General features: G+C 38.0%; 1 protein-coding gene across 1 annotated transcript; it reads left to right on the top strand.

Annotated features, from left to right (window-relative positions):
- Positions 1–19,807: 19,807 nt before the first annotated feature.
- On the top strand, positions 19,808–23,090 carry LOC117930038 (receptor-like protein EIX1). The gene is made up of 2 exons (XM_034850487.1): positions 19,808–20,190; positions 20,247–23,090. Exons 1-2 carry the CDS (start codon positions 19,808–19,810, stop codon positions 22,834–22,836), a joined length of 2,973 nt encoding a protein of 990 aa, XP_034706378.1. The 3' UTR covers positions 22,837–23,090.
- The last annotated feature ends 436 nt before the right edge of the window (positions 23,091–23,526 follow it).

Genomic DNA, 23,526 nt, shown 5'->3' with positions numbered 1-23,526 from the left:
TACTTTTGATGAGATACAGACTCTCGAGATTGAGGATTTTCATAGAGACTTTGTGGCTATGTCATTTGATCAGCATAGTAGCACAGTGGTTCTTGATATGATGAGAGGTATGACTTTTCTACCTGGCATGGGGTTAGGACGACGTCAGCAGGGACCCAACGAGTTTATAGCTGCCATTGACCATGATATGACATTTGGACTTGGGTTCATTCCTACCAAGGTCGATTACCGTTACATGGCGCGACTGCATAAGGAGAGGGTGAGGGCTCGTTTATCCCACACACCATTTGATTATCCTATTCGACCCTATAGGATGAGTTTGGCCGACTACTTTGTCAGGGGATCGGAGATTCGACCCCGTGTAGAGGAGGTTCACAGTGTGGTCCATACAGATAGAGAGATTGAGCTTCAACATCTATTTTACCAGTTACAGTTGAGTGATGGGGCTCATGGCGCTTCTGTTTCTATGGCCACTCCTACATCTCCAGATCGAGCTAGCATGTTGTCTCTATGCTTTCCGGAGGAGATCACTGATGATGGAGTGATTGTTGATCCTACTGGGATGGTTGATGGCATTGTGCCTCATGATGAGTACCGAGATGAGATGGACAGGATGACCGTGAGCCAGATTACCGACATTGTTCAGCTTCAGCTTGCTTCATCATTTGATATGTTCGAGGTGTCTACCATTGAGGTTCTTGAGAGGACCCAGATTATTCCTGTTCCAGAGCTTCTAGAGGATGATAGTAGTTTGTTTGAGGGCATTGTTAGCCCAGTTGAGGGAGCATCCGACCTTGTGGACCCACCTCTTTCTTTTGATGTTTTATCGGGATTTGTCTCCCGCTCTGACGATGTTTCTATTGCTTCATTTATGGATTTGAGTATTTTTTAGTATTCGCCTGCCTCTTGTGATAGTACCTCTATATCTGCACCCCACTCACCCACTTCACAGATATTTGATATAGATGATGAAGTTGCATGGCCCGATCCAGATAGGGACTCTTCTGATCATGACTCTGATCCCGTGGATGAGAGAGTTTCACCTACTATAGGGGATGTTGAGACTATTGATTTTGGCATAGAGGATCAACCTAGAGAGCTGAAGATTGGTTCACCCCTATCTACATATGAGAGAGATAGACTTATTCATTTACTCAGGTCATACTTGGATGTTTTTGCATGGTCTTATGAGGACATGCTTGGTCTTGATCCCTTTATAGTTCAGCACCACTTACCTATCCTACCACATGCCAGACCGGTTAAGCAGAAATTGAGACGATTACATCCATGTTGGAGTTTGCAGGTGAAAGAAGAGATTCAGAAACAACTCAGTGTTGGATTCATATCAGTAGTTGAGTATCCAGAGTGGTTAGCTAATGTCGTCCCAGTACCCAAAAAGGACGGCAAAGTTAGAGTTTGTGTGGACTTCTGAGATCTTAATAAAGCCAGTCCTAAAGACGACTTCCCTCTCCCACATATTGATTTGTTAGTTGATAGCACTGCAGGCCATTCGATGTTGTCTTTCATGGATGGGTTTTCAGGGTATAATCAGATTTTGATGGCTCTAGAGGATATGGAGAAGATAGCCTTTATTACTGAGTGGGGTACCTACTGTTACAAGGTTATGCCATTCGGGTTGAAGAACGCAGGAGCCACTTATCAGAGGGCCGCTACTACTTTGTTTCATGACATGATGCATAGGGACGTTGAAGTTTATGTGGATGATATGATTGTGAAATCCCAAGGCAGAGTAGATCATCTAGAGGCTCTAGAGAGATTCTTTGAGATGATCTGGAAGTTTAGATTGAGGTTGAATCCCAAGAAGTGCACCTTTGAAGTGACTTCTGGGAAGTTATTGGGACATATGGTCAGTGAGCGGGGCATAGAGGTTGACCCAGATAAAATCAAAGCCATACTTGACATGCCTGCACCAAAGACTAAGAAAGAGATTAGAGGTTTTCTGGGCAGATTACAGTACATTAGTCGTTTCATAACCGGATTGACAGACATATGTGAGCCCATCTTTCGTCTTTTAAGGAAGAACCAGCCAACAGTTTGGAATGATGATTGTCAGCTTGCATTTGAGAAGATCAAGGGGTATTTGCTTTCTCCTCCTGTTTTAGTGCCTCCTACGCCAGGACGTCCACTTCTTCTGTATTTGTCAGTTTCAGACATGACCTTAGGATGCATGCTAGCTCAACTCGATGACTCCGGGAAGAAGCGAGCTATTTACTATTTGAGTAAGAGGATGTTGGAGTATGAGATGAGATATGTTATGATTGAGCGCTTCTGCTTAGCGTTAGTTTGGGCCACTAGGAGATTGAGGCATTACATGACTGAGTATTCAGTGTGTTTGATTTCTCTGCTAGATCCGTTGAGATATTTGTTTGACAGACCTGCATTGACTGGTAGATTGATGAGATGGCCCGTACTTCTGATAGAGTTTGATATTCAGTACGTTTCTCAGAAGTCTATTAAGGGAAGTATTGTCGCCAATCACTTGGCCTCATTACCGATATCTGATAGTAGGCTAGTTGACGATGATTTTCCAGATGAGGAGTTCATTGCTATGACTAGCTTATCCGGTTGGCGTATGTACTTTGATGGTGTAACCAACCACTCAGGGTTTGGGATAGGTGTTTTGTTGATATCCCCCCAAGGTGATTATATTCTGAGGTCAGTTCGCTTGACATTTTCAAATCAATATCCCGCCATGAACAACATAGTTGAGTATGAGGCTTGTATCCTTGGTTTAGAGACTGCATTGGAGCTTGGCATTAAACAGATGAAAGTATTTGGTGACTCCAATCTCGTACTTAGACATATTCAGGGGGATTGGAAGACTAGGGATGTGAAGCTTAGGCCATATCACGCCTATTTGGAGTTGCTGGTTGCGAGATTTGATGACTTGAGATATGTTCATCTACTTAGAACGCAGAACCAGTTTGCCGATGCCTTAGCTACCCTAGCTTCTTCTGTGGACATTCCGATTGATGCAGTTATTTGTCCGTTGCTGATTGAGTTGAGGTCTGCACCCGCCTACTGTTGTTTGATTGGAGAAACAGAGGTCCAGGATGATCTACCTTGGTATCATGATATTTATCAGTTTCTTATATCTGGCACATACCCTGAGGTAGCCACTGCCAAGAATAGGAGAGCTCTAAGGAATTTGGCCACTAGATTTGTGATTTGTGGGGATGCCTTATACAGACGATCAGCTGATGGTATGCTTCTATTATGTTTAGATCGAGCCTCTGCAGATCGAGTGATGAGAGAGGTTCATACAGGAGTTTGTGGTCCGCATATGGGAGGACACATGCTAGCCCATAAGATTATGAGGACGGGTTATTTCTAGTTGACTATGGAGACAGATTGTTGTCAGTTTGTTCAGAAATGCCTAGAGTGTCAGATTCATGACGATCTCATTCATGCACCGCCATCAGAGTTACACGCTTTGACCTCGCCATGGCCATTTTCAGTATGGGGTATTGATATTATTGGGAAGGTTTCACCAAAATCTTCCAGTGGTCATGAATTCATCCTAGTTGCCATAGATTATTTCACCAAGTGGGTGGAAGTCGCATCATATGCGATGTTGACATCTGTCAGGGTTGCCAGTTTCATCAAATCACACATCATTTGTCGTTATGGGGTTCCCCATGAGTTGATTTCAGATAGAGGGGTGCACTTCCGAGCTGAGGTAGATACTTTGTTGCAGAAGTATGGCATCCGACATCATAGATCTTCAGCATATAGGCCACAAACCAACGGGGCGGTAGAGGCTGCAAATAAGAATATTAAAAGGATTTTGAGGAAGATGGTTGAAACTTCCTTTTGCATTGTGGGCATACCGTACCTTTTTTTGTACCTCTATAGAAGCTACACCTTACTCTTTAGTATATGGTATGGAGGCTGTTTTTCCAGTTGAGACAGAGATGGGTTCTCTGAGAGTAGCCCTTGAGCAGCAGATTTTTGAGACAGAGTGGGCTCAGACTCGGTTTGACCAGCTTAACCTTTTAAATGAGAAGAGATTGAGAGCAATTGATCATATTCAGGCCTATCAGAGGAAGATGACTCGTGCCTTCAGGAAACGGGTTAAGCCCAAACCATTACAAAAAGGGGATTTAGTTTTGAGGATTCTTAGAGGTTTGATTGGAGACCCTAGAGGAAAGTTCAGACCTAGTTGGAGTGGGCCTTATGTTATTCGAGAGTTGACTCCAGAAGAGGCTGCATGGTTGACTGACTTAGATGGAAACCAGTTTTCAGAGCCTACCAATGTAGATCAGCTGAAGAAGTATTATGTTTGAGATTATGGTCGCATGATGGGTGGTCATGATTTCGGTCAGCCTTTCACCTTATCACCTTTATTAATATATGATTACTACCCAAAAAGTGTTATTTTACGCCTTTAATTCATTATGTTTTAAGCACTTTTGTGTAGTAGTTCTCCATTTTTATTCCAATTGGCATGTTAAGGACCTAGCAATGACTTCTAATCATATTTGTGGCTAGTTTTAGTGTTTTGACAGCTTTTTGGATCATTAAGACAAGCCAAGCAAAGGAGAGAAGCAAAGAGGAAAACAGAGGACAACAGCTGTAGTCTTCTTTCGCACTTTTGGAGCACTTCCCAAAGTTCATTTTCTACATTCTATATACCATTTCAAAGCTTAGGAAGTCAAGAATCCAATTCTTCAAACGGTACACGATTCGGAGTTGAAATGAAGGAGTTACAACCATTGGAAGCCAATCACTCCAAGCTGAAGGAAGAATTTTGCACGGCTGCGAAATCACCCTTTTGCTGCGAAATGATTTCGCAGCCATTTTGCACAGTGCTGTGGAATTTCTCCTGAAGTTTCCCTATATTTGCGACCGACTCTTTTAGATCTTTTCTTCAGATATTTTTGTATAAATTTCTATTCTTCTCCTTGTAATCCACCAATCATAAGATTTCTTAGCTAGGAAGGTTGGAAAAACTTCTCTTTATATATTCCCTTGCATCCATTGTAAATTTATTATTGAAATATATAGAATCGACGCACAGAGCCTTGCTCTGTTTTTCCTTCTCTTTTCTTTCTCATTTTCTTAGTAGCCAAACATCCTTGGTGGATGAAATCCCCAAGGATGAGAGGCTAAAACCTTTTAAGTTTCTCAAAGTATGGATGTTATGTGATGGCTTGGATGCAATCCCATGGAAATTTCTCGCACCTGGAAGGTAAGGTAGTCGTTTTTCATTAATGGTTCATTAATGCAAAGTTAGGTTTTTATTTCCTTTGGACAACTTCCAACGGCCAATACTTGATAAGCTTTTGGATTTCTATCCATTAGTTATCTCCTATGAGCTATTGGAAGGTGAGGTTTTCAATTCCAAGTTTTGCATTAATCCGTTAGAACCAATTTCAATGGCCATTGAAAGGTGAGTTTATCACCTGGAATGACTTTGAGTTGCCAATATTTGGTAAGCTTTTAGCTTTAGACTATTAGTTATCTCTTACGAGCCATTCAAAGGAAGTCTAAGGTGAATAACCATTGATGAAATTCACTACCATCTGTTTTGCCATTTTAAAGGATTAAAACTTGATTTGCTAAATCCATACCGGTTCGGAAAGCAAGCATCACCATAGTTGCAACCCCAACGCGAGGAGCCTATCCTGAGATTTCCAATTTGCATAAGAGCCAGAGCATAGCTATCCTATCTTTGAGAAACTTGTTTTTACACCCTTTCATTTTAGTCTTTAATGTTAGCTTAAATTATTTTAAATCTTTCTAAAACATTTACATCTTCTTTTAAAGCTAACATCCATAAGAAAATCACCTATTTTCCTAATTTGAATATCACTTGTGTTTGCGAAAACCCATCCCAGAGTACGATCCTAGAACCACTATGCTATAGTAGCTTGGCTACTTTAGTAATAGTATTTAAGGTATAAATTTTGTTGATACGCCTTTAAAGCTAAGCTACCATGAGTCGAATCAATATATTAAACTGTTGTTAGCCCATTGAGCCTCACGTGGTATGTTATAGCCTTATTTATTTCTTATAGCCTTGATTACCATTTCTACACCCGGGTTGGGACCCTTTGATGTATATGCATGCTTTGCTAGGAAAGTCTCATGAGCTTTAGACTTATAGGTCTATCTTCTCATTCTTGTTACCATCCCCTTATCGCCCCATTTGTTCTATTTTACTATCATCACATTTTCATTGTCTCTCTTGCGTTTATTATTATTTGCTTCATCTTATCTCTTCTATTTCTTGGTTTGATGATTCTTCACATCTTGGTGCAAAAGAGGGCAGTCATATCACTCCATCTATCCCCTCATTTGGCATTGATTCAGAGATTTTAGTTTGAGAAGTTGTCTCATGGGTTGGGGTTCATGTATTCATCAGTGGTCTGAGAGAGTTTATTCGTTCCTTGTATCTTTCCCATTGGAGTTCGATTTATTGATGATTAGAGCATGCGCATCCAAAAAAAAGAAAAAAAAATTCAATAAAAAAAAAAAAAGCGCAATAACGTGTTTGTGTATGGTATCTTGCTCCATTGGGCACTTATATCACCTTTTGAGGTTTATTTACTGGGTATATTTGTTGTTGTGGGTTCTTGTGAGATTTTTATACGAGTTTTCACTCCTTGAGCCACTTTTGTTAGGCATTTGGAGTGTTGAGGGTTCATGTGAGAGTTCTATGGTATCCTATGTTTATCGGATCATGGTTGATATGTATTAGGTATGAGAGATGAGTAATTTTTTTTACTAGGGTCTCCGGATCATTGTCTGACTCATCATTCCATCATTGGTGATATGACTTTCCTTTATTGTACTAACATGGGTTGATCATCATCTATTCTACTTTCTCATTGCCTTCTTTTGTTTCCCATTACCTCTTTCCAGATATTCATTCCACTTTTATCCATTCCCTACATATTGATACACATTTTTTCATTCGATACCTTCTTCACATCATTCACATGTTTCATTGATGGTTTGACCACTCATCATTTCTCTCATTTCACCATTGATATTTCCTTTGGTTACCTTTAGGTCCATGGCTCATGAGATTTTTTCTATGCATTACATCTGGTACACGAGGGTGTGGGTTTGATTATTGGGTATTTGAGCCTAGTTTCCCTTCATTTCTTTCACCCTATCACCCTGGCCTACGTTACGTCCCGTGTCTTAAGACCACCCTGAGGCCATGAGACCAGGTGTTATCTTTGACAGTCTTCACTTGGACAGGCTTTTGTAGACTGGTTGAAGTATAGTCGTTATCATGTCTTCTTTTATGGAAGATACTTTTGGAAGCATTTGGTCTCTCTCTTGCTTGACATATTGATGTTTAATGGATTTTTGAGTTTGGAGACAGTTCATTGATGATATAGGATTCATTATTTTTTCGACATCAGATATGCATACTAGGGCATATTCCCCTTTCATTTGGTTGAAATGAGGCCTTAGTGAAGCACTTTCTTTGAGCTTGGACATTTTCATCGATCAGAGACCCCTAGTGGAGTATGTTGAGATGATATCAGTTCTAGTAGAGCATTGTTGAGCTCGTTGACAGTTTTCATGATTCTAGGTACCATCTGCGGAGTATTTCTGAGATAGACTAGTGGACTATTACTGAGTTGAAGACAGTTTTCAGTGCAGTATATGGATTTTGTACACTAGGGTATATTCCCCTATTTTGAGGTCACCAAATTCCCATCAGATTTAGTTAAGGATTCATCAAAGATGTGTTTCTACTCTCGAGATTATCATATTCCTCATCATTTTGGTTATTCATTTGAGATCAGATTTAGAGCGTCTTCCTTGAGGTATCGGCTGATACTTCATTTTGATTTCTTAGCGGATTATTGTTGAGTTGAAGACAGTTGATTGATAATGTTGGATTCATCCTTTTGATTGTGCGTGAGATATCCACACTGGGGCATATTTCCTCTTTTCTCTGAGGTTTCTAGTTGTTGTTGGATGATATGACTATATCCATGGTTATAGAGATGTTTGATTGATTTTGACTGATTCTCTATTGTACATCAGATATCCATACTGGGGCATATTCCCCTCTCCATGATGAGATTATGTTCGGGCAGATAGATGGATGATCATTGTTGGTTGTTTATCTCACGACTTCGACATCAGATATCATATTGGGGCATATTCCCCTCTCCTTTGCGAGATTTTTTTGGGTAGTGGTATGAGGATGGATGATTAGTGTCGGTTGTTTACCTCATGACTTTGATATCGGATCTTATACTGGGGCGTATTTCCTCATTTTCTTTAAATATCCTTGAGATTGAGATAGTGGCTAGCTTGGTTTTAGATTAAGTATTAGTTTGGAGCTTTCAGCGATTGATTATATCAGGACCTCCCTACATGGATTTGTCGAGATAGAGATGGATCATATCAGGCTTCACCCGAGAAGCATGGGCGGATCCTTTAGCTAGATGTTCATGAGATGGATTTGTTTTCGTCATTGTCACATTGTAAATTGGATTAGCCAAATGAGCAGTATTTTGTGTACTTTGAGATTTACCTTTTGAGATCCGTAGACAGAGCAGCTTTTCCGACATAGAGAGTTCTTTCAGCTTAGACTCTTCAGAGGTTTTTCATGATGCATCAGTTTCTGACCTATTGATTTCAGTAGATGATTGATTTACTGGTTGTTTTAGCAGTACGAGCACCTTGGATACTGGGGCATATTTCCCTTCTTGAGCTCAGTAGTCCGACTCTTGTCACTTTGAGTATACGACTTTGAGCCCATTTACTTCCTATCCACTTTCGAGTTGGTCTTCTTTATCTGTTCCTTCTAGGCCCTGAGCCTCATAGCCCTGAGCTATCCACTCCTTTTAGACCCTAAGTCTTATGGCCTTGATTTATCCGTTCCTTCTAAGCCTCGAGCCTCATAGCCCTGAGTTATCCATTCTTTCTAGACCCTGAGTCTCTAGCCCTGAGCTCTCTTTCTTCCCTTAGGTCTTGAGCCTGGTAGCCCTGAGCTATCGTTTCCTATAGACCCAGAGTCTTTCCAGCCCTGAGCTGAGCCTTCATCATTTGGTCGCCCATGAGTGGTTTGACCAGGAGTTTGCGGATCGCATTCTCCTTCTAGCCGATCAGTCATAGAGCCCAGAGCTCATAACCCTGAGCTGTTTATTGTAACCCCGAGTTACTTATTGCATCATGACCCAGAGTCATTTATGTCATCCATAGCCCTGAGCTATTTATTGTAACCCCGAGTTACTCATTGCATCATGACCTAGAGACATTTATGTCATCCATAGCTCTGAGCTATTCGTCGTAACTCTGAGTTGCTTATTGCATCATGATCCAGAGTCATTCATTCCACCCATAGCTTTGAGTTGTTCATCATAACCCTGAGTTGCTCATCGCATCATGACCTAGAGTCATTCATAGCGTCCCGAGCCCTGAGCTTATGACCTAGAGTCGTTTGCATCCTTCACATCCTTGAGATGTTTCGTTTTCATCATTCTAGCCACTTGCAAGTAGCCTCGACCCAGCACCATGAGTCGAAAAGCATCCTGATCAGCTATCCATTTAGAGCCCTGAGCTTATGACCCAGAGTCGTTTCTCTTATTTATGACCCAGAGTCATTCTTTCCATTTAGAGCCCTGAGCCCGTGACCCGGAGTCATTCACTTCATCTATGACCCAGAGTCATTCATCCTATTTTCGACCCAGAGTCGTTTGTCCTATTTTTGACCCAATGTCGTTCATCTTGTCCATGATCTAGAGTTATTCATCTCATCCATAACTTTGAGTCATCATTTTCATCTCTTTCCATCTTTGTGCTACTCGTCACATACCTTTCTCTCTTTACTGTCATTCCCCCATGTAGAGTTGTCCTTTCCTTGTCGTTGCAGCCCCATGTTCCGACCTTACTCTCGTCATGTGCTAAGAGAAAATCTCTGGTCCTTCTTTAGTTCTTCAGTATAGTTCACTTCGTTTCGCTCATTACTCGTATTTCTACTCACATTCTCTACGCTCGTGATCTATACCGAAGAGAGGCATATTTGTAGACCCTCAATTTTGTCCTCCTAGCACATGTCTTATTAGATACTTATTCGATACTTTACAGTAGCTCCTTGGTGGCCCATATCTACTCACATTACTTACCTTTCTTGAACCACCTTGGAGACTCTGGTTAAAGGATCGCCTAACCCCTTTATTGTGACCCTTGGCAGTTTTGATTTAGACTTAAGCTTTCCATTCCTTTTTAGGATAGTTCTTAGGCATGTTTAGGTCACTTAGACAATATCCCAATCACCTTAAGACACCTAGTTAATTAGGCACCCACTTAGGCCCACTTAGGCACACTTGGTCCCCTTCGTTTGCCCTAGTGCACTAGGACACACCCTAGGTCACCTTTAGATGTTTCTGCATAGTTTGCATGGTTGCATGACTCGTATTTTCGCATAATTGAGTGGCTCGTGTTTTTGCATGGCTGCATGACTCATATTTTTTTGTGGTTACATAACTCGTATGGCTTGCATGTGGTTGATTTTTTATTTTTTGTTTTTAATTATTTTTTTTACTTTTTTAGGTGCGTGATTTAAATTTCTTTTGACTTTCAATTTCATGATATTTATTAATTTTAATCTTTATTTTATTTTTATTTCTATTTTTATCTTTATTTTATTTCTTGTATGAGGAAACGGTTGCCATCTATTTGGAAGGAGAATCAACAAAATTTTGAAAAAAAATGAGATTTTGTTTTTTAGAAGGATAGCACATATATTATTTCTATGGGGGAATCGATTATAAAAGGGAAAAAATAAGAAGGGAAAGAGATTTAAAAAGAAAGAGAAAAAGGGGATTTTCTTCCAGCAGATTTGGGGGGGTTCTTTAAGAAGGCTGATATATACGTGAGAAAGTAAGAAAAAAGGAGGAGGATTCTTTGATTGTCAAGGACAGAAAAGCACACAAGGGTGGAAGAGGAGCAATTGTAGCCGACTTTGTCCAGGTATGCTTCTGGTTACTCTGGGTGTTCTGACCCATATTTAATTTCTCCATTTTGGTCATTTAGAAATATTCAATGTCTTGTTGTTTGGTGTGGACGGAAAGGGCCACAAGTTGTTCTGCTGGGATTGGTCGTTTACTACTCCACCTTGTTTCGATTTTGATTATTTTATATGTCATTGATGTATTTGGAAATATAGAACTCCATGCTTGTATGTTCTCACGCTCGTTTTTTTTTTCGTTTAAATCTTATTCTGCATAGTTCCCTCCGCTCTTAACCCATGGATTAATACTTGAAGTGGAGTTATTTATGCTTATTGATCAACATCTTCTACTCTTTCCTTCTTCGGATATCTCACGTCCGGAATTCTGTCCGGCCGACGTTCCACCTTTTCCGGATATCTCACATCCGGAATTCTGTCTGGCCAACGTTCCACCTTCTCCGGATATCTCATATCTGGAATTCTGTCCGGCCGACGTTCCATCTTCTCAGGATATCTCACATCCAGAATTCTGTCCGTCGACGTTCAACCTTCTCCGGATATCTCACATTCAGAATTCTGTTCGGCCGACGTTTCACCTTCTCCGAATATTTCACATCCAACGCCTGATGTCGAATGGGAGAGGAAGGCGATTCAACTTCCCCGGTCAGACATGTCCGGATCCTCTGATAGCGCTTACTCGGAGAACATCCGCAGCTGACAATTCAGATTCCCTGGACAGCTTGGCTCGTCAGACACTCACGATTCGCCGAATCCATTTCCGCCCGCAATCTTCTACTCCTCCTAATGCTTCATTTTCTTCTTTGCGTAATCTTATACATCTTAAATATGGATTTCAAAACCTTTTTTTCCATTAAATAACTCTTCTTTTCTTCAAATTCCATCATTGAGGATTTCTAGGCATAAAATTTAGATTTCAATAATCATTTGCTGCCATTTTCCCTTCCGGCATGCGTTTTCATCACTTTCAACTAATTTTCATGGTTTTCTCCATTTTTTCAACAAGCATGAATAAACCTCATGATTCCAAATAATGGAAATCATAGAATCAACTCATGCGAAATTAATTAGGGCTTTGGTGGGAGGCCCGATACATTCACGAATATTCTCTTTGATAGTGTTTGTTTGATATTCGACTGATTGTGCTTCCTCTTTGTGGTATATATGAGATTATTTTCAATCTGTTATCTGGCTAATTTTGTTTCCCATAGAGGAGTACTAGCTTGCTATCTAGGTACGCTCCTCCTCACCTATTTTTCGAGAATTATATGGGTACGTATGCCATTGGTGATTATATCCATACATGATGTGATTCTTAGGTGTTCAGATACATGCTTGATTTGCTTAGATAAAATAGATGTTGTATCACATTTTCAAACTAACATTTGATGACCTTTTGTGATAGCGCTCAAGAAGTGATTTAGGTACGTATGCTAACTCTCCTTTATTGTGATTGATCTCCTTATTTAGCATGCTATTTTCTAAAATCACCTAGCTTACTTAGGTATCCATAATTAACCGATTAATTGTCACGCTTCCCTTAACTTAGTCAGTAGAGACCTTTATAGGGCTTAGAGGGGTGCTACATCCTAGAGGTACCTTCCCAATAAGTAACCTGATCCCCGAACCTAGACTCAGGTTTCCCAAAGACATGCTTTTTCCAAAACTATGGAGTCACTTTTTAGGGTTTTTCTTTCTTGTTTTATTTTCCCTTTAAAATAAAAATAAAATAGGTGGCGACTCCAACTTTTCTAAAATTAATTTTTCACAAATAAAAAGCGAGTCTCGCCGATTGAGTGGGGACGCACGTGAAAAATGCGGGTCCACAGGTCCCCAAATGTCAATGTGAACTAGATCAAAAGGATTAGTTGACATATTATTATGTGAAACAAAAGGTAAACATTTTTGCTTGGCCATATGACAAATTTTACAGTGAGAAAAAAAATGGGATAAAGAATTGGGAATGTGTAATTCATTGTGAAGAATTTGAATTTTTACATGAGATGGATGTCCAAGGCGAAAATGCCAAATATCACTTTTCAACATTACAGAATTACAAAATTCATTCCCCGATTCTAGAAAATAAAGGTTCTTTTGTCTTTTACCTTTCTTAATCTTCAAGCCCCGAGTGAGGTCTTGAATGACACATGAATTTGAAAGGAAATTAACACTACAATTATGGCTAAGAGTAAGAGCACTAATGCTGAGAAGATTGAAAGTGAACATGGGGACTAACAAGACATTATCCAAGTTCAAAGTATCAGACAACCTCACAGAACCTACACGATTGATTGCAACAACATGACCATTAGGAAGAGTGACTGTGGTATTATGAACCAATCTAGAATGAGAAAATAGAGAAATATTGCAACAGACATGGTGGGTGGCCCCTATGCCAATCACCCAAGCATTGGAAGGAACAAAAGGATGAGAAAAAAATTGAGTAGAACAATTGTTACCATAGATTTGAGAAATTGAAGGTCTTGATGTCGATGGAGACTCAAATGGGTCAATAGTTTGCTATTGAAGGTGAGTGCTAAGGTAGGCAATGAGTTGTTGAACTTGATCCGATGAGAGAGAGACTAGTGGTGAGGAAGATCCCACTGTAGCAGCAGCAGCAAAAGGAAAATAATGAATGCCCTTCAATGGTTCAGTAAAGGAGCTTGGTGAAGTAGATTGGGATTGAAAGGGGCTCGTCTGGGCCATTTGTGTTTGGGCTTTCCCTTTGGGCTTATAACCTGGTGGAAACCCATGCAATTTATAACACCTATCTACTGTATGCCTTATGAGCCCACAATGGGTGCAAATTGGGCATTCACATCTAGGCTTGTTGTGAGATGATGCAGTAGCTACAAAAGGAGCCGGAGAAGAGGCATTGAACGCCATGGAATCCGATGGAGCAGATGACCTAGATCGAATAGACCATTGGCGTTCTTCTTTAACAACAAGATTGAATACTTTCGCCACAGGAGGGAGCAGATCAAGCATCAAAATTTGGCCTCTTGTGCTAGCATAAGATTCATTCAAACCCATTAAAAATTGCATCACATACTCTTGTTGTTGACAATCCATCCAAGCTTTCATATCTCCACAGTGGCAGACGAGAATTGGTTGGTCATTTTTGAGTTCATCCCAGAGAATTTTCAATCGAGTATAATAGGTGTTAACATCAAGCGAACCTTGTGAGAGACCATATAGTTGTTGCTTGATTTGGAAAATTCATGGAGCATTGCTCTGATGGAAGTGTTCATGCAAATCTGCCCAAACAGCATGGGCACTCTCGAGATAGAGAAGACTATCAACTATCTCTTTTGAGACAGCGTTAAGGAGCCAAAATGTGACCATGTTGTTGCATCGAGACCAGATTCCGGCTGTAGGGTCATCGGTTATGGGCTGCGAAAGAGTACCATCCATGAATCTGAGCTTATTCTTTGCGTTGAGAGCCACCAGCATGGCCTGACTCCATGTATTCTTTGCGTTTGAACCAGTGAGGAGATGCGAAACGAGCACCAATCCTGGATGATCACCACTATGTAAGAAAAATGGGTTATTAGTGTTCTCCATGAGAAATTGATCTGATTGTGTTGTCGTGCTACCAAAGGTAGGGGATGTGAGGGGCTGAAATCTATTATCATTGTTATGCTGACCACCACGAGCCATTTCAGTGAGTGGCAGAGGTAAAAAGCTTTGATACCATATTACAAGGGAAAATGGAGAGAAAAAAATGATAGATTCTCCTTTCATTGATTGAAAAAATGAGTTGTACAAAGAGCCCTAAAACAAAGTAGCCAAAATGCCTTTTATAATAGAAGTCACGCATAAGGAGTTGTAGAGCTTTGTAGAGAAAAAACAACCTAACCAACTATTGGTTATAACGGAAAAAAAAAAAAAAACTAAAACTAATATGCTAAAAGTTACTAACATGGCGTTGGCGTTGGAGTTGAAAAATGATCAATGGGAAACCCTTCTTTAGCACTTTAACAAGGTGTCTCTTAGTACAATTCCATGCAATTCAGTTGACCGACCGGTGGTTCCGCGATTTCATCTACAATTGGGAAACCATTGTGCGTGTTGTTTTCTTAGGACATCTACAATGCGGGCTTTTTTTTCCACTCCACGAAGGGTAACTACTTGTGGCTTGGCATCTGCAAACTCCCCAATAGTTAAATTTCTCGTCCATGGCTCAGGATTCACATCCAAGAAAGGCAGGCCTTTGAGGTGCAATATTATCTCATAAAGGTAACTACTTGGGTTGATGCAATCACCAACACTTTTGGCTATTAAGAGGACAATCATTGTTATGGGTAGAAAGAGGAGATTGTTTGTGAGTTCAAGGAATATGATAGAGAGGAAACAATCACCCTCATTCAACCAGCCATTAGGGAGGCTGCACCATGAAATGCATAAAGCCCTAGCTCAATTTTTGTGTAGGAGCATAATGCAATACCAAGAATGCATGGGCATTCTTGCACCAAACTCTAGAGGAATTGGGCCAGAAAAGAAATTGCCATATAAACATAAAGCCCTTGTATGTATGTTTTGTTCTTTTTTAACTCTTAACAAAAATCTTTACCTAAGTTTTGATACCACTTATTATGCAAGTTTTAATCCCAACCATGGTTTGAAATTTTACCAATACTTTGGCAAAATATCATAGATTAGTGACAGTTGAAGTGAGAAATGGCATGGAAACTTCGAACGAGGGAGAAATTTTGGAAAAAAAATGTCATGTATCGTCCAAAAATCGCCAATTTATCAGCTTGGACATTTATAATCGTTGAAGAAAATGAAGCCAGCCTTGCCGTATCAAAAAATCGCCAAAATCTCGCCGAAAAATGATGATTTTCTACCCAGAAAAATGATGATTTTCTGCCCAAAAAAATCGACGATATATCTACATGTTTTATTTCCTCCAATCAAGGTTGAAATGAAAGATTCTTGATCTTAAGGCCAAGGTCACACCTGTGTTTTTTAAATATGATCCAAATGGTTAAATGTTTTATCTAAGGCCAAGATTAAATCCAATGATTATATTTAGTTCAAATAATACCTAAAGAGTGGGCAGAATTTTTTTAATTAATTTTTAATTTATCTTTTATTTTAAATTTATATTTTACTTTTAAGTATTTTTCATATTTACACATTAACCCTATTTTAAAAAATTACATTCACTTCACTTTTAATTTTTTTTTTTACATATTTATCCTTTTAATTTTATTTAATTTTGAATGTTTTTATTTTAAAATATTAAATATATGAACTTATTCAGAAATTACTAAAACATAAATAAATAAATAAATAAAGTTCTAACATTTTATAAATATATAATTTTAAATTGAAATTAATTTGAGTAGATAAATTATTAATATAATTTTTAATAATTTTAATTATTTAAATAAATTAATGTCCATAACAAATAATTGTCATCACAAATTTTTAATAAAATTTTAGAAATTAAATCTCAAATAAAATATTTTATATAAATCTTAGAAATAATTTAATGTTTTTTTTTTTAATTTTTGAAACAAATGAATATAAATATTTTAAAGGAATTTACCATAATTTTTTTCTAAAAAAATTTAGTAATATTATTAGACTTTTTAATATAGACTTTTTTTGGATAAAATTTAAATTTTTTGAAAGTAGTAATCCAAATTAAAGTCAAACTAGAAAATTTTTTAAATGGGTTTAATATACTTTACCCCCTAACCTATAGCGTGTTTTACACATTGACCTCTTGAGTTCAAAATCGAGTAATGTACCCCCAACCTTTATAATTACATGCAATGTACATTTTTTGAGAGACAATGTTAATTTTTTTTAATAGAAAGGCGTGTGTTCTCCATGTGATCGAGGGCAAAATGGTCAATTTTTTGGGTTTATTACACTTTACCCCCTAACATATAATGGGTTTTGCACATTGCCCCATTGAGTTTCAAAATCAAGCAATATACCATTCATCCTTTATAATTGTGTGCAATATGCATTTTTTAAGAGACCATATTATTTTTTATTTTATAGAAAGGCATGTGCTCTCCACATGACCAAGGGAAAATGGGTCAATTTATAAAACCCTAACCAGTCTACCCTCCTCTTCCTTCGTTTTTCTTCTTTTCTCTTCACTCTTTCTCTCTCTCCTCCTCTAATCGATGATTGCATCTCTTGAAATTTCAGCCTTAAAACCTAACTATGGTAAGTATTTAGAGATGGGCTTTGAAGAAGGATGTGATGAAAACAACAAAAACCCTAAATTTCAAACCCAGATTCCATTTTATTCAAATCAATAGCTCCTGCAATTCAACATAATCAGGTTTATGGTTATAAGGAGTTGAAAATCCAACTTCAATGTCAAAGCTCCAAACCCTTTAATAGATAGAATTAAAAGAAGGAAAGAAACACTTCAATTTGGTATGATTACTGATCACAACCAAAGATCCAAAAAAACCAAGTTTAAAAAAAAAACCCAAATCAAGAATTCGGAAGACTCACATCACACAATTCTGTAAATTTTTGACAAAAGTCGTAGCGAAACCAAAACTTTTCCTTGGTGGGTATCTTTTTATAGGTGAAAAATAGATGTCCAAATGCTTATCTAGAATAAACCACAATGGAAATAGGAAGGAGAGAGAAAAAGTGGAGAGAAGAAGAAGAAGAACGAATGAAGAGAAGACTGGTTAGGGTTTTAGTCAAAAGGACATGTGATCATGAAATCTATAGCATCACAATAATTCTTTAAGTGGAATTTGACATATATATATATATATATATGTTGTACATTTTATTTTGAAAAGGAATTATCTTATTTAATTAGTGATTTATTGATAGTACACATATTTAAATTTGATATTAAGTTTTGAGGTTATCGGAAGTGATTTGGAGAGGTTAATCATTAATCACTTTTCTTCCAAATATATGTCAATAGAAAAATTAAAATATATCAAATTATTTTTTGATATAAAGATTAAATAATTTTTTCCTATTATCAAAATATTAAATAATTTAAAAGTATATAAATTTCTAACTAATTTTAATTATATTTGATCTTTTTCATAAAAAAACATTTTTCTTTATTATTTTTTTTCTTAATACTTTCCAATACCAAACATAACCTAAAAGTACTTCAAGTTTTATACGTTTTGTTGAGTTTGGCAGTGAGTATTATTAAAAGATACTATTGGTAAAAGATAATTCCTTTGAAAATCCTAATTATGTAAAAAAATATATATTAAATTTGAATTTTAAAAAAAATTGGATTCTTATTTTATGATTTTCTTTAAGAGCATGTATGAAAACATATTTTCTCATACCGAAAAGAGTCAGCAGATGACCCATGCATGATTCTAACAGCCGAGTTTCCATGAGCATGACCAGTAAGATGCATTAACTGTTTGTGGACATCATTAGGACTTCCCCATAGTTGTAGGCTACAGTGTTACAGTTGCAATACTGCTGTACTGAAAGTTATATTTAACAAAACAATGGATCCAATTCAACCAATGACAGCCAACAATACTAAAAAAATAAAAACATCAAAGATGATTATTGAATCTTAACTCTTAATACATAAACTATTCAATCAACTTTTTCTAACCCAACCCAACTGACAAAAATATCATAAAAATTATTGAATCTTAACTCTTAATACATAAACTATTCAATCAACTCTTTCTAATATTCCAACCCAACCGACAAAAATATCATAAAAAATACACATAGGGATACCAGTGGGATAAGTTTTTGTTGGGAATTATTTCAAATTTCTTTTTGTAAAGAATATTTTATAGAATATTTCCTAAGTTAATATATTATTATAATATTAGATTTCTTTATAGAATAAGGAAAGTTATTAGAAATATCTTTATAAATATTCTAGGTCATGAGGGGAAAAAGTTATGAGATAGAGATGAGTTTGTAAAGACTATACAAGATGGATAGATATGTAATAAAGAGCGAAAATGTTTGTGATAGGGTATGAATACAAGAATTTTTTGTGGCAAGGTATGGATACGAGAATCCAATAGTTGTATCTGAAAATTGTATAATTTATTAATTTAAGATATTTAATTTTTTGTTTTTTAAGATATTAATTTATTTGTATTATGACAAATTTATCTTTATCAGCAAGTCCATAAAAGCTATTACTTGCAACTTCAACAAGAGTTTATCCATAATAGCCAATCTGGGTAGGGCAGTCCTGCCATGGACTAAAGGAAGACACTATCATCAATCTTCTACTAATCAGCAAAACCTAATTCTCCTTTTCAAAGAAGATTGATTTTCTGGTTTAAAACTTAATTTCTCTCTTTTTAAAAAATGATTTTCCAATTAAAAAAACAATTCTTCAAGTTTAATTTTCTAAAATTCCATTCTCGAATAATTCTTCAAAACTTCAATTTTCCAAAATTCCAATTTTCGAATAATTCTTCAAAATTCCATTTACCTCTTTCCCTTTTTCTTGTTCTTTCACATTTTCTTCTTGTTCCTCCTTTATTCTCTTTTGGTTTGCATGGGTATGGTGCATGTGTAGTGTGGGAGGTGCAAGTCTGCGATATTTTCTATTGTATAGTCAAATGATTCTCTCTCATTTGTGAATGTAGGCATGATTGGGCCCACATTAAAAAGTCCAAAACTGTCTTGTCTTTTGATTTTGGTTGGGCATGCACGAGAATATATGCTAGTCTTTTCCATTCCCTCCTCTTCTCGCATTCACATTTGTAACCCACCCACCTCGGCCGTCCGTGTTCTCTGAGCAACAGAAAACTTGGATGCGAGTCATGTGACCACCACAATCCCATCAAGTTAATCAATTCCTCTAGAATATGTCCGTGGACGAAGACTATGGGGTATATATGTATAGGGAGAGAGCTTCACCACATGTGGCCTCTGAATAGCACAGCATCTCCTAGTGGCGGGCCGAACAGCATGGCTAATAACAACGTCTTCATTCAACTTCTTTTTCTTATCATCACCTCCTCAGGGTTTCTTTTCCATGATACCATCAAAGTTGGCTCCTGCCAGGGTGATCATCAAAGGGGTTGCGTTGACACAGAGAAGGTGGCTCTTCTCAAGTTCAAACAAGGCCTCACAGATACATCGGATCGGCTCTCATCTTGGATCAGGGAAGAGTGCTGCAAATGGAGAGGCGTGGTCTGCAACAACAGGAGCCGTCATGTCATCAAACTCACACTGCGTTATCTTGATGATGATGGAACAGAAGGCGAGTTGGGTGGTAAGATCAGTCCTGCTTTGCTTGAATTGAAATATTTGAATTACTTAGACTTGAGCAGGAACAATTTTGGAGGGACTCCAATCCCGAGTTCATTGGTTCGTTGGAGAAGTTGAGATATCTCAATCTCTCTGGTGCATCCTTCGGTGGACCTATTCCTCCACAACTTGGAAATCTTTCCAGCCTGCACTACCTTGATCTCAAGGAATACTTCGATGAGTCAAACCAGAATGATCTTCATTGGATATCGGGTCTTACTTCGTTAAGACACCTTAATTTAGGAGGTGTAGATCTAAGCCGGGCTGCAGCTTATTGGCTTCAAGCTGTTAACAAGCTTCCTTCTCTTTCCGAGTTGCACCTACCTGCTTGTGCACTTGCAGACCTTCCTCCCTCTCTTCCATTTTCCAATCTGATCACATCTCTTTCAATCATCGATCTTTCCAACAATGGTTTCAACTCCACAATACCCCACTGGTTATTCCAGATGAGGAATCTTGTGTATCTAGATCTCAGTTCCAACAATCTACGAGGCTCAATTCTTGATGCTTTTGCAAACGGGACTTCTATTGAAAGATTAAGAAATATGGGTAGTCTGTGCAATTTGAAAACATTGATCCTTTCTCAGAACAATTTGAATGGGGAAATAACTGAACTGATTGATGTTTTATCTGGGTGCAACAGCAGTTGGTTAGAGACGCTGCATCTGGGCTTCAATGATCTAGGTGGTTTTCTTCCTAATTCCCTAGGAAAACTCCATAACTTGAAGTCTCTTTGGCTTTGGGATAACTCCTTTGTAGGCTCCATTCCGAGTTCAATTGGAAACTTATCGTATTTGGAAGAATTGTACCTCAGAGATAACTCAATGAATGGGACCATCCCTGAAACTCTTGGACGACTTTCCAAGTTGGTTGTGATAGAGCTATCTGAGAATCCTCTGACGGGAGTTGTAACAGAGGCTCATTTTTCAAATCTTACAAGTTTAAAGGAGTTTTCAAACTACAGAGGGACTCCAAGAGTTTCCCTGGTTTTTAATATCAATCCTGAGTGGATTCCTCCCTTTAAACTCAGCCTCCTCAGAATAAGATCATGCCAATTGGGTCCCAAGTTTCCCGCATGGCTTAGAAATCAAACTGAGCTCACCGATGTAGTGCTCAATAATGCTGGGATCTCGGACAGCATACCAAAGTGGTTTTGGAAGTTGGATTTGCATCTTGATGAGCTGGACATCGGTTCTAATAACCTGGGTGGCAGGGTGCCAAACTCAATGAAGTTTCTTCCTGAATCCACCGTTGATTTGAGTGAAAACAACTTTCAGGGGCCTTTGCCACTATGGTCATCCAACGTGATGAAACTGTATTTGAATGACAATTTCTTTTCTGGCCCAATCCCTCTGGAGTATGGTGAAAGAATGTCCATGCTGACAGATCTAGATCTCTCCAGTAATGATCTAAATGGCACCATTCCCCTCTCCTTCGGGAAACTAAATAATTTATTGACCCTTGTCATCTCAAACAATCATTTGTCTGGAGGAATTCCAGAGTTTTGGAATGGTTTACCTTACCTCTATGCCATAGACATGGACAACAACAATTTATCTGGTGAGCTGCCAAGTTCTATGGGTTCTCTAAGCTTCCTTATATTCCTGATGATAAGCAACAATCATCTTTCTGGCCAACTTCCTTCAGCTTTGCAGAATTGCTCAGGCATTCATACTCTTGATCTTGGAGGTAACAGATTTTCAGGAAATGTTCCAGCATGGATAGGGGACAGGATGCCTAGCTTGCTTATTCTACGCTTACGATCAAATTTGTTCCATGGGAGTATTCCATCACAATTGTGCACTCTTTCTTCACTCCACATACTGGATCTTGGAGAAAATAATCTATCGGGTTTCATTCCCTCTTGTGTGGGGAATTTGAGTGGCATGGCCTCTGAAATCGACTCTCAACGATATGAGGGCGAGTTGATGGTATTGAGGAAAGGAAGAGAAGACTTGTACAATAGTATTCTTTATCTGGTTAATAGTATAGACTTGTCACACAATAACCTATCTGGAGAGGTGCCTGAAGGAGTAACCAATCTTACAAGACTTGGCACCTTGAACTTGTCCGTAAACCATTTGACAGGAAAAATACCAGACAACATTGGGAGCTTACAGGGGTTAGAAACACTTGACCTCTCAAGGAACCAGCTTTCAGGCGTAATCCCCTCAGGTATGGCTTCTTTGACTTCCTTGAATCACTTGAACCTGTCGTATAACAACCTGTCAGGTAGAATTCCAACAGGCAACCAGTTGCAAACCCTGGACGATCCATCCATATATGAGAATAACCCTGCACTCTGTGGGCCTCCAACAACAGCCAAGTGCCCTGGTGATGATGAGCCGCCTAAACCACGCAGTGGGGACAACGAAGAGGATGGGAATGAGAACCGAGATGGCTTTGACATTAAGTGGTTCTACGTGAGCATGGGGTCAGGGTTTGCGGTGGGATTTTGGGGAGTTTGTGGCACCTTAATAGTAAAAAATTCGTGGAGACATGCTTATTTTAGGCTTGTGTATGATGTGAAAGAATGGCTGCTCATGGTTATCTCACTGAATGTAGCTCGTCTGCGGAGGAAACTGAATCTGGGTAGTGTTTGAATAACTTTCAGCAGTTTCTTGAAAGAAATGGAGGCTTGTATGCAATGGTGTTTGGCTTCGTTTACATTCTTGTAATATAATGAAGTATTGAGTCCAAGCTTTTCCAATAATGTCCATCTATATGTCTATATGTCTGGTTTTCTCATTTGACTCTGTCTCAGGGACACTGCCAAGAGACAAAAACAAAGCATAAAGAAAAATTTAGGCCTTGCTTGTAATATAATAAAGTATTGAATCCAAGCTTTTCCAATATCCATCTGTGTCTGGTTTTCTTCTTCTATCTTCTGGTGAACACCTTTAATTATTAGACACCGTCTCAGGGACACTACCAAGAGATAGAAAACAAAGAATAAAAATTTAGGACCCGGTGGTTTTTAAAATTTGTTTTCAAAATAAAGAACAAAAAATAATTTTTAAATTTTTTTTTAATGATAAGAGTGTTTGGCAAGATGTTTTTTTTAAAAAAAAAGTGTAAAGAATTAAAAAGTTTATTTGGATGAAAGAATTTATATTGTTTTTAAAAACAATATCTTAAAAAGTGTTAATTTTTTTTACTTTTTGTTGAAAACAATTTATTTTCAAACTATAAGTTTTTTTTTCACATTTAGTTTTTTATTTTTTATTTTTACTTTTTTATAACTTATTATAAATTTTTAAAAAGTCAAAATATTTGACTATTTCTAAATAAAA

This window comes from Vitis riparia, chromosome 14 (assembly GCF_004353265.1).
Source record: "Vitis riparia cultivar Riparia Gloire de Montpellier isolate 1030 chromosome 14, EGFV_Vit.rip_1.0, whole genome shotgun sequence".
Taxonomy (NCBI): Eukaryota; Viridiplantae; Streptophyta; class Magnoliopsida; order Vitales; family Vitaceae; genus Vitis; species Vitis riparia.
The sequence above is the reverse complement of the archived record's forward strand: the minus strand, read 5'-3'. Positions and strand labels throughout refer to the sequence as shown.

Excerpts from the sequence above, each read along its gene's own strand:
- LOC117930038 (XM_034850487.1), top strand. The coding sequence starts at position 19,808 with ATGGGGTATATATGTATAGGGAGAGAGCTTCACCACATGTGGCCTCTG. Across the intron at positions 20,191-20,246 it reads GATGATGGAACAGAAGGCGA|ACTTGAGCAGGAACAATTTT; the intron begins GTTGGGTGGTAA and ends TGAATTACTTAG.